At 37.1% G+C, this 12,243-nt stretch overlaps 1 protein-coding gene across 4 annotated transcripts in view; it reads right to left on the reverse strand.

The window, feature by feature from the left end:
- Window positions 1–12,243, reverse strand: part of CADM2 (cell adhesion molecule 2) — a 675,129-nt gene that overhangs the window by 175,290 nt on the left and 487,596 nt on the right. For all 4 annotated transcript variants that reach the window (XM_026093288.2, XM_026093287.2, XM_026093286.2 and 1 more), the window contains one exon: window positions 9,364–9,513. In XM_026093288.2, coding sequence (XP_025949073.1) covers window positions 9,364–9,513 — 150 coding nt within the window. The remainder of the gene's footprint in view (window positions 1–9,363; window positions 9,514–12,243) is intronic.

The following is a 12,243-nucleotide window of genomic DNA, read 5'->3' on the forward strand; positions in this document are numbered from 1 at the left end:
GTGTGAACTTGCCATCTTGCCCCAGTGGCCTGGGGACTGAGCGATGAGGAAACACCCACAGGGTCTAGCCAGCCAAGAGGCCCTCCTCTGTCCACAGAAGCTGTGATCCCAGATCTCCCAAGGTTCAAAGGCCATAGGTAAAATTATGCCGTAAGACCTGCTTCTGGGATTGGTTTGGAATCCAGTTCACTCAGACTGAATTCACTCAGAATCCTTGATAGAAGCTGCTTTTCTTAGTCCTTTATCATTTTCCTATACAGGAGTCCTTCATTCATATCCTCTCCTGTTTTTCCAGCCTGCTGGGTAATTCGCTAAAAATATGTTGTCAAAGGAGCCTCCTCTGAATCACTCTTCTGGACTTCATTTCTCCTTGAACTGCAGCATTTTTATTCCTCCAGCAGTTGCAAGGCCATGCAATTAATTCAGACTGATAGTTAATCTTCAGGTTAACCCTTTTACAAGCAGCTGGAACGGCACGGACTGTACCACCTGCTGTTAGTCTATGGCTGCTGTGATTATACTGCATTTGATTTCACTTTCTGTTTCGAAGTCCACTTTTGATTGATTATTTCCCATATCACTAGCCAATGTGTTGCAGAACCTTGTATTTTCAGTGTGTTAAGGTACAGCAAACCAGCATGCATGTCTACAGGCCACAGTGCAATACAGTATAGACATATCCAAGGTAGTTACTATGCATGCCAGAAGCCACAGAAGTACTTCAGTGCAATGCTTTCCCCAGTTAAAATATTCTTCTTGGCTGACCTAAATTGTGTAGAGGAACTTTGTGGAAGCAGGAAAAGACCTGCCAGCAACACCTTAGCTGGCTTCTTAAGTGCTAGCCCAGATGTCTCTTCATGGCACTGCGCTGTGCCATGCAGACATTACCATGTATTTTGCTTCGTTTGCTTTATCCACCTTAGACTTTTGTCATCCAGATGCACAGTCATGAATGTACTTGTGTTTTGTATTTTTTCTTATTTCTGTATGCAATATATGACATCTTTCTGTGCTGGGCATCTGATTGGGTTACGATTGTCTTTCCCTCTTAATTATATATTTTTTAATGCTTTTATTCTATAGTATTGCCCACTTCTTTATAACATGATATGCCTTTTTAAAATACCTAAACTTCTGTTTTTCCACTGCTGCTAATGTTTTCATTTGAGGAATCATCATTTTCACTAGCCCTGCAAACATCAGCTACTCTTTGCAAAGCCATTCTTCTTTTTTTTTTCCCCTCAATAAGTTTTCTTGGATTTAACAATCACATATACCACAAAACATGTGGATTCTGGTCCATCTGGTAGTTCTCTTATCCTTATGACTCTACTGCACTGAGTAGGTTGCAATATAACAATGCTCTTGCCGGTCAACTAGGTTTTTTTTTTTCTTTCTTTTTTTTTTTTTTTTTTTTTTTAAAAAGGACACCTTCGCTTTCCCTAAGGAACACTATTCACTGTGTTCCTGATTAAAAACAAAATGTGTCTTTCTGCCATCTTTCAGCTTTTTTATGATTCTACGTACAACGCTGAGCACTACTGCTTCTCTATCACTGCCTGTCACAGTCAACCAATAGGTTGACTCACTTGCCCTTCTCTGCCCTCAAATTGTTCCTCACTATCATTTGCTCTAAATTGCTTCGAACACAAAAACGGGTTCAGAATTTAATGTAATAGGTCCATTTTTTTCTGAAACCCCAGGAAATTTTTGATATCATACATGCAAGTAACTACTGTAGAGAGGTCAGGTATAAGACCTTTTCCCATTCCTCCTCCTACCACCACCAAAAAAAGCATTTCTTGCTCCTTGGAAGATTCTTTGGCATATAAAACAAAAAAAGCCACCAGCCTGAATATCATGAAATTTCATAACAAAATAATCTTAGCAGTGTCATCATAACTACTGCTTCACTTCATCATATTCCAGTGTATCAGTTTCATTCTCCATTTAGCTTGCGTACTGGCAAACTTAATTTCCGCACATACCACACTTCAGCACAAAATAATGCAAACTCCTACACTTTCTGACCATCTCTACAATATGCTCATTTACTCCCTTAATATTACTAAGAAATGAAAAAATAAATGCTCTAAGTGGGAGCAGTTCCATTAATTTATTACACTGAAATATTATTCTAATGTATTGTTACACATTTTTAAGATATAATTTTCATATTCATGCAGAAAATAATTTGCCAAGATATTTTAACAGACTCCTGTTCTCCTTCATCACGTTCTCTCTTTAAAGATATACAAATACAAGCATTCTGGCTTTCAAAAGTGGCAAGTTGTTTTTGATACCTTGCTTTTTGAGGATCCAGCGAGACACTTCTTGATCTTGAAAGCTCTAAAGAGCCTTTTTTCCTTTCCCTCAGAGTACTAAGAAACCAATATCCAAAATCATTGTATCTGGTTTCCCACTCACAGCTCAGAACTAAGGCAAACAGGAATACATACAGTTGCTGAAATACTCAGCCCAAGTTGTCTATCCCTACACATCCTACCATGGGCCTCAGGGAAAGATAAGAGCCAGGCAATTACGAATAGTAGCCCTGTATTATGATTGTGAAATCAACAGACTTGACCTAAATGAAAAATTAAAGTTAATTGAAGATGTAGGAAGAACTAGTCTAAAAGATCTTCATGGAAAGCTCTGTATGAAAAGGTATTTATACTCTAAACTAGATTTTTATCTTCTAAAATTTGCTTTAAATGCTAGAAACCTGTCAAATGTTATATAAGGCATTTATAAGTTAATGCTATTCAGCTCTGAGGAAAAAAAAGAAAGAAAAAAGAAGAAAATCCTACCCCCTGCATTCTTTCTCCCTAAGTTTTCCAATCATACTTCAATTTTTCTCTATATAGTTTTCTTGTATTTTCCCCATTGCTTTACAAGATATGTCATAAGTCTACTACAAGGTATTATGTTATTGAATGGGTCTGTTAAACTCTAAGGAACAGTGAATCTCTAATTTATACGTGTACCCTAGGATGGAGTTAGGTTTGCTCATCATCCACTGTCTGACACCATCTCCACTCAATTATTCAATAGGAAACAGAGCATGTGAAGATGGAGACCTAAGTCCATCCATCATTGCTACTTGATTTCACATTACTCAGATGCTGACTCTCTCAGTCCTCCCGATAACAGCCCTTCCCTGTCTGCATAAATAATCAAAAGCACATACTTCCTATTGACTTCTCTATTGCAAAAAGACACATTATTTTCTTTGCTTCTGTCTCTGACTTCTGTTTTGCCCAAGCCACCTCTTCTGTCTGAAGACTGTTTGTGTGTACCTGCATCTTAAATTCAACTGCTTACTAGGACAGCTAAACAGCATACAGGAAATATATTCAACATTTTCCCCCAGAATTTTTCTAAAATCACTTTTGCCACTTGCAAATGCTTCTGCTCATATAAATTAGATTCTGAGGCTGAAACATCAGAGCGTGGTGCAGGTTGGGGTTACACTTGATCTCAAGTATTCTGAGTCTGGCTTCCACAAAACAGGAAAACAGGTAAATAAAGCTAACTAAGAAGCAGCATCTACAACGTTGAGAGAGCCAGGACTTTAATGCCAGGAAACACTAGCCTTCTAGAGAATTCTATCACAAAATTTAGTTTTGATAGTGTTACAGTGAGAATTAGAAATCATCTGCACTAAATGATGACTATTTCTGAACTGATAGACATGGCATGTTGCCAAAATCCTGTCCCTTGCGCACAGTGGATGTCACTAAGTGTGTCTTTATATTGACAAAGAAAAAGGTTAGGAGCTGTTTTCATGGAGCTGATACTAGAGCTAGATATGCCAAAAGGCATGATGTTTTGATCAGAAACATCTCTAAACGCGCCCATAAGTACTAATGTTATACTGCCATCTCTGAGAGGAAACAAGAGCAGCTGAGAGACCCAAACACGCTTCCGCAAGTTCATCTGAGACACTCTGCTAGCCGGGAAGCTCCTGGGAATTTTGCAAGTGTGGTGCCCTCTCATAACCCATGCCTAGTACAGCACTATCTCTGAAAGCTTTCAAGGTGATAGGGAGTTAGATAAATGCCAAGTACTGTTGCATGTAACATAATCAAAGGTCAGCTAAAGAAACAGATTCTGCTGCTGAAGGATGAATAATCCTGAGGTTGGAATGTGCTTGCTACACTTTTAGTAAGACATGAAAGTGCTATGACCTCATGATTAGCATCAGCCATGTGTCTCACCAAAAATTTGGTCTGTTGGTTTGTGGCAAACTTACCACAATCAATGTCAACACAGCACATGCTTTATTATCAATAGACTCTCCAACTCCCTATTAAGGTAAAGAGCAGGTATTTTCCCCAGTTTCATTTGCCTGACTGAGAAAAAACGATGTAGCAGATATCCTCTCTCTTCCTTTTTTTTTTTTAATAGTCTCATTGCACATTTTTATACTGATAAGATCAAACTACTTCAGCATCAACAGCCATCATTCAGTTGTACAGTACATAGGAGCAACACCTGTGCTTTATAACTCAATGGCCCGCTCTGTCTGTATCTATATCCCCTACCAAAAGGGAATAGGAAAAAAGGCTGCTATAGCAAGCTGAATGAAGGTTCTTTTAAGTCTTCTCCTTATTAACCATCTCCGTGTTTCCATGGTACAACATGTTCGATATACATCTGCATTTATATTTATGCCTCACTGTTCATTGCCCATTTCACATCCGTAAGAAGTACCACCAGTGAAGATATAATAAAATAACCTCTATTAATTTAAAATCATATTTGCCAGTTCTGCATTGTTGCATGTTGTGCTTCTTCCAAAGGCAGCTATACAATTATAGGTACTTGGGTGCATAAAGTGATAGGGAGGTTCCTATGGTAATTATTCATTTTAATTGAAAATTGTGTAGGGAGAAACTCTCATGTGCAGCATGCAATTTGCATCTGTTTCCAAAGAATTTGAACTTGTTCAGGGTGAGTCATGAATTCATATTTTCCTGGAAGATATAATCTTTAAAATTCTGTCTGGGGTAGAGGCCAGGGAGGGGGTGGAGGGAGGGCAAAGCTACCTGAGGGGGATCTGTTAAGATTTCTTTAGCCAATTAAAGATTAAGATCATTTATCCATTTTCATGAATTGACTCTCCCTTTAATTTTTACTGTCAGGTAAAGATTTTATGCTTCAAATGAAATAGCTTAACAGTTAAAAATTAAATGGATACATGATGTCCTTGAAGCCACAGGTTGGAGGAAGAAGAAAAGACGAGGTACAAGGAAGGACAACAAAGAAACATTATACTGAAGATGACAGCTCATCAGTAAGACCACATCCACGAGATCAAGTGTACTTATTTTCACACGTTTTAGCTAGCATGTGTTAAAAATCATGAAGTTCATTCCAGCTTTAATACATTTTAGAGTGTCAAAATAAGACTTGGAGGGAAGCTAATGTTTTACCTTGCTTAGCTATTAGAATAAAGCTATAACCTACTTTCCTAAGGTAGGCATGATGCATGCGTGTATGCTCTTTCAGGACTTTCACACTCAATTTTTGCTAGGAAGAACATGTTAAAATCCTAATGAAGACAAGATTTGTGACACTGAAGGAGCCTGCACAGTTGTCTCTGCTATTGGACACTCATTTTCTTATACTCCAGTATCATGTCTATCCAAGGAAAATAGGTCACATTTGACTTTTTTTGCTAAGGCAATTTCCAGTACAACTTACCAACTAATAACAGCAAGCAAACCAGGATTACAAAAAAGTGTTTAGTAATAGATGCCCTAGCAAAATATCACTTTCCCTACAGAAGACATGTACTGGGAATGCAGTTAGGGCAGAAGAAAAGGAAAACCTCTTTGGATTTCCTTTCTCCCACTTCCATCATGATAATGAATCAAATACATATTAGTCTTAAAATTACAACACATTATAAAACTTCTACTTCAGATGATGAGGACCTGAAAATCACCACTGAACTGTGGTCTCACACATGCTAAACTCATAGCATTGTCCTTTCCAAAAGAAAACTCTACTCCTCTTTTTCCGCCTATATCATTTCAAGACTGTATAGGCTGGGTTCCAAAAATGTCTCAAGTTAAATATGGTCCTTTTTTCATAAGTTTACCTTCCATAAGTATTAAATTGGTGTGTTTGCATGGCTGGGGGGGGGGGGGGTTCCCTTACCAACCATAAAACCTTCGTGAACTGAGCAAAATCTGTAGTTAACAACATGCAAGAATGATAGTATGTAAAGAGAACCAGAAGAATAAGGTAACACTAACAGCAAGCGGCATTGTATTTGGCTCAGTGCCAACTAAGTGCCACTTCCATACTTATGCAGACTATCTAAACTGGAAAAAAGAAGAATAGGATTCCTAACCTCAGTGTCAATGACTGTGTCACTGTTCAGAAGTGAGCAAAATGACATGAATGTGCTTTTTATAGTGTATGTCATCCATTTGGAATAAAATGGAGACTAATAGTAAACCTCTTGTCAAAAGGCACAAGACTCAGAGGCAGACTTTCCTTCCCATCTGACCAAATGACTGCTTCTGCTAGCATACACCAAATGTTACTTCTGTCAGAAAACGTCTTTTCAAGAGAGGAGGACCAACTTGCTTATGAAAGAAGTAAACATGGAGTCTCAACAAGGAGAGTCTTGTGGAGAGGGTTTTTCACTGCATGGACAATTTGCTCTATTTTTGGCATTTGTTCTGCCACATGCTGACAGCTGTCATCTTCCTCTGCTGCTGTTGCAGCAAAGACCCTCTTTTGATGCTTTCCTGACTTCCTTCATTGTGTTACCTGAATCTCTCACAATTATTAAAACATAGAACAATCCAATAGAAATGTCTCTTTGGTTTTTTTTAATGCTTCTAGTCATAAATGTATTCTCATTCCTATGCATGTTATTCTTCTGAGCATATGCATAGACAGCAACCTACTGAAAGGTGGTAAAGTTAAAGGAATATGATTTTAGTTTGATTTCAAAAGTGGTAATATCCAGAGCTACTTAGCTCTAATGGGTATGAACTCTATCGATGGAGTTCCCCTCTGTTTCTGTTTCCTATGCAGAACTTAATCCTACACCATGGGCTCCCTCTTAGTGGCTTGCTTGAATTTTCAGGGTTTGAGAAACACTATTAAACAGTGGTTTTCATGATGCTGAAAGAAGAAGTAAGATCTGAAGGTCAGTTTTGGCTAACCCTAAGAGACATGTTTGGAAAGACTTTGGCTGAGGCACTGATCTCAGTAAATTAAATTGAATGACTGGATCTACTAGACAGCTGCTTTCTATAGTCAAATTGTATGCCTGTCTGGGACAAGTGGGGAAGAAAAAGAGAGGGAGGAAGCCTTTTCAGTTGCACTTGCTATCATTTACATTTAGAGTATCACCAAGATATCAGAACTAGTAAATATTCTCTCCATGTAGGCTCAATAATGCAAGTATCAAAAGCATCACTTTGTAAAGGAAATCTCTTTCTTATATGTATCCGTTTAAGGACATAAACATACACACACAGAAAAAAAAAAGTAATTCTATTTTGAGAAATGGCAGAAAGGTTTCCATATAGGACTTACACTGCTCACTCCCCTAGGTATACAAAGGTCTGGAAATGTCACAGGCAGAATGCAAAGCTTTGTCAGTGTAAAAAGATTAAATATCTCTGCTTGAAGGACCTAACTTTTTTCTTGATCATGTTAGACATTTTCCTGTATGATGGATGCACAGTAATCCTTCTATAAACTAATCCTCAAGTATTCCTCAGAGTCTTAGGACAGAGCTAAAAGTTCAATAAAGAGTATGCTCCCTTAAAGTTTACACACTTCAACTCCTCACATTTCCTGTGGGGAATATAAACTGCTTTTAAGTACTTACTATGCTGTAAGCCACTCAAATTTTGTTGCTTCATTTCATTATATTAAAAAGTAGTACAAACGTTAATTATTTTTCTAAAAGTAGAGATTTATCTAAGGTATACAGCAAATTAAGTTCATAGCAAAATGGTTACATAGTTAAAATTAATGTATTTGCAGTCCTCCTGTGTGCTTCCTGACATCCTTTAAAATGTCACTTATTTTACAGAAGATAGAGATTTTGCAAGTATTTATCTCCTCTATCAACAGATGAGTTCTCTCTGCTTTTGGAGACATTATTTACCCACCCCAAATCACTAAACACTAGAGATAAAATAAAGGAGTCCGTACGAGTAAAGGCTGCAGGACTGGACTTCGGACGCAAAAGTTTGTACCTTATAAACCTCTCACATTCAGCCTTACATTCAAAAGGTACTTACAATTTCAGAGAAATTACAAGTCAAATGATTACACGGGAAATTAGATAAAAGAGAAAGGAACCACTTCAACACCATAAGGAGATTGTATTCAACCATTACATTAATAGCAAAAAACATATTTTGATTGCAGCTTCTGCAGGTATAAAATGACAGGTTTTGGACTTTACTTCCATTCAAGTGCATAGATCCACAGAGCATTTACTTCCTGAAACTCAGTCCTGCAAGGTGTTGTAAACTCTCGTAACCATTCAGCAAAGCATTTGGACAGCACTTACTTAATTTTAAGCAGAGGAGCAAATGCACTTGTTAAATTACGCCCCACAGTATATAGCACTTTTCAGAATAAGTAAGAATTAAGTATAAAATACTGCTAAACTTCTGTACCACTGAAATCAACACCAAAGCTTTTGCATTTCTGATGCAAGGTTGAGATTTTATTCCACATAACTTTATTTTTCATTTCTTTATGGACTCTAAAGTAACCCTTGTGTTAACATTATATTATATAAAATATAATTATTTGCTTTTTCATTTCAGATGAAGACAAAAGTCTTAGAAATATAACCTACTGCACTGACAATGCCCTTTTTTAAAGGTATTGGCATTTTCTTGTATTTATGTATAAAGAAGTAATTTTGATTAGCTGTTACAGTAAATACTTTTATCATAGCCGCTACATACTACACTAACAACCAAACAAAACTCCAGTACACTTGAAGCAAAATATACACATATACATATAGACATACACACACAAAAAAATAATTAAAGCAAGTTAAAAGGTTTACGGACTTGCCAACCTCTCATCATTCACAAATACTTTCCCAAGATATTTTGCAATGTTTACCAGATCAACTTCCAATAAAAATTTCAAATATTATTCTTTTCCCTAAATATAAAATTTTACACACAAGAAAGCACTTCAGTGAGTGACCTGCCACCCAAAGATTATTTAATAATTAGAGCTAAGAACATTTATTCCTAGCAAATATTGTCACATTAGAATATGAGGTGGAAAGGGTTTTAAACAATTATTTCTCAGAAAAATGATGCAGAACCATGAGTTCAGGAAACAATTTACCTTTCTTGTCATCAAAGTACAGTGTCTGTTGAGCTGGATTTGACCACTGGAGGGAGGTGTTATCATTTTGATCGACCCTGCAGGTCAAATTTGCTGTTCCCCCTTCAACAACCGTGACATTCTGTGTAAGTGGAAACTGCCCTTGGCTGCCTAAGAAAGGAAGGGAGGGGAGGTGAGGAGAGGGGGAGAGAGAGAGAGAGAGGGAAAAAAAAGATGGCATTTAAATTGTAGCACTGAATTTGTTGCAGCAACTTCCCACAGGTGACAGTCTGAATTAAATATGATTTGCCCAAAGAAATAGTACAATAAATTGAAAAAAATTATATTAGCAATATAATCTACACCAGAGAAACAGCCAGCTTAATTTAAGAGTTAGGGTTTTGTTCTTTGCTTTTGTTGTTTTTATAAGCCATATTAATTAGCTTCAAGGAAATATTCCACAATCTGTATTTCCTCAGGCATACATACAAACCCAGACATCCAGGGTACGCCTTTGCGCAGGGTTCACATGCCACACACATACAAAGATGTCTCAGTAGAGGTAATATAATTAAATGGCTATTTAAAACATCACTAAAAAATAGCATAAAAACCCACACAGGAATTTTTTTAATCAGCGAGAAAGGGGAGTCTAGACTCATTGTTTCTTTTTATGCTTTTTAAAGAACTCTCAGGACGGCGTGTTTGCTGCCAGCTCTGGAGTGTTGTTGGAGAGCAAATGTAGTGTGAATATAATGCTGGATACATCCGCCGCCAAGGGACTATAGCCTGAGCTCCTATGAAAATGGAACGGATGACGTAGCAGCTCTCCTTCACATCTGTGATTCTACCCCTGAGCATTTTGAATCACATTAAGTGCTTGCTGAAAAGTCGCAGGGAAGATTTCCAAAGACCTCTGCACCATATAGGAACGGTATCATCCAGTTCTTGAATTGCAAGCGTCTCAACTGACGTAGTTGGACTAAAGTGTTGTTTTGTGTATGGTGAAAGCAGCGCATGCTTTGTCAAACAGTACAACACGTTCTGACGAGACTAACACAACAAGAGAGCGTAGTAAAAGCCAGGGTTATGTTTTTAGCATGGGTAAGGAAAAGTTCTTCAACAACAAGCAAGAAACACCATTATCTGGGAGCTATCCTTAATTTATTCAAGGATACAATGTAAAAGACAGGCAATCCACTACTTTTAAATTAAATACATCCTTCTTTCTCCTCCTCCTTTTGTATAGGTCCCATTAATATAAGAGCCACTCAGCATTCTGTAGAGCTGCTAGCACACGGAGTACAATGCCAAGACTGACGCTCAAGTGGGATGCATCGAAAGTGAAAAATCTCCCTACGGTTCTACAGGAGTGAACCAGTTCATAAATATGACACGTAAGTACACCAAAGAAAGGAGGATAGGAATAGAAAATATCCACTATTTATACCAATAGGAAATCACAAATCCAGAGTAAAACCCTACCAGAATCATCCTACTTTAGTGGCTCTCATCAGAGCTGTTCCCGGTTCAATTAGACCTGGCGGGTGCCTTCTTTTTTTTGGAGACATGATAAAATTTAAATCCATTATCTATTACACAGGTTTTCAGAGGCCCAAAGTAAGGAATTAACAAATAAGGAATTAATAACTAAACTACTATTTTACTTGCTGATGTTGCCAAAAATGTAATTCTAGCCAGGCTTTGGTAGCTGTCCGTTACCCTAGGCAGAATGATTTTGATGGCATAAACACAGGATATGAGCATCTACATCACAGAAACCATTAGTGCTTTGGTAGTTTGGCAAGCACTCCATTTATAAAAAATTGTTCTACTGCTTAAATTTTTACAACCTGCAGAAAACAATAAATTATCAGCAGTGCTAAGGAAAGGCTACTTCAATAAATGAAATTACATGAAATCTTCTATTAAAAAAAAAATTCCTGCCTTGGGTTTACAAAAATAGAAGGATTTTCATAAAAATGGCAAATCTGCATAACTGGTATTGGAAAATAGAGAGCTGTATCATTTTTGTATAAGTATCAACTTCCAGTAGATGTCTAAAGATCAAAATTTGCTATACATTGACACTTATTGTAACAGAGCTTATACTAAATAATAAATAAGGAATATTGGAAATACTATGGCTAATTTAAATGCTGCAAACAATAAATGCCAAAATTTTCATGACATCCTCTGTATCTGACACTTCATTAATCAAACCCTGCTTCTTGAAAACCACATGTTGAGAAATACTTGATGAGTGAAAAATCATAAACAAGGGTAGAAAAAGAAAACAGAAAAGATTTGTCATTTCATTCCATTTCTCCTGTTTCAATTCCAATGTGTCAAGGAACCTCAAGATATTGCATAAATTGCTTATCGCTTAAATTAGAATTTTAAAAATCCAGAAAAATGCATACAGTCTGTTATTACTTCCACTAAATTACAGGCATCTTACCAAAGAAATAACTTTCTGAAGAATGAGCTGTGGATAAGAGACTACATGGGCTAAAATATATTTTGCATACAAAATGCTACTTTCATATCATTAACCAGAATTTAGTTCCAGAGAAGAGTACACTGAAATCTCCCATTTACATTAAAGAATAGGAATGAAAGATAGTTTAATAAGGACTGCTGTGCAAAGATGATTCAGGACCCTATTAACATGATTTGGGAAATCTCCCTAGAATTCTATTTTTGATATTGTAGAGTTATTAAACGGAAGGTCTCAGTGTGTGTACAATCTACCATTTGCTAATCATGGTCACGTCACAGACTTGTTCAACCAGCACAGTGGATAGCAGGTAAGCTTTTCTGACCAACCATTTAAATGGAAATTGTAGGTACCATGATTTGAAGTCAGGAGAACTGTCTTTTCTCTGACCATCTTAGTGG

Source organism: Dromaius novaehollandiae, chromosome 1 (assembly GCF_036370855.1).
Source record: "Dromaius novaehollandiae isolate bDroNov1 chromosome 1, bDroNov1.hap1, whole genome shotgun sequence".
Lineage (NCBI taxonomy): Eukaryota > Metazoa > Chordata > Aves > Casuariiformes > Dromaiidae > Dromaius > Dromaius novaehollandiae.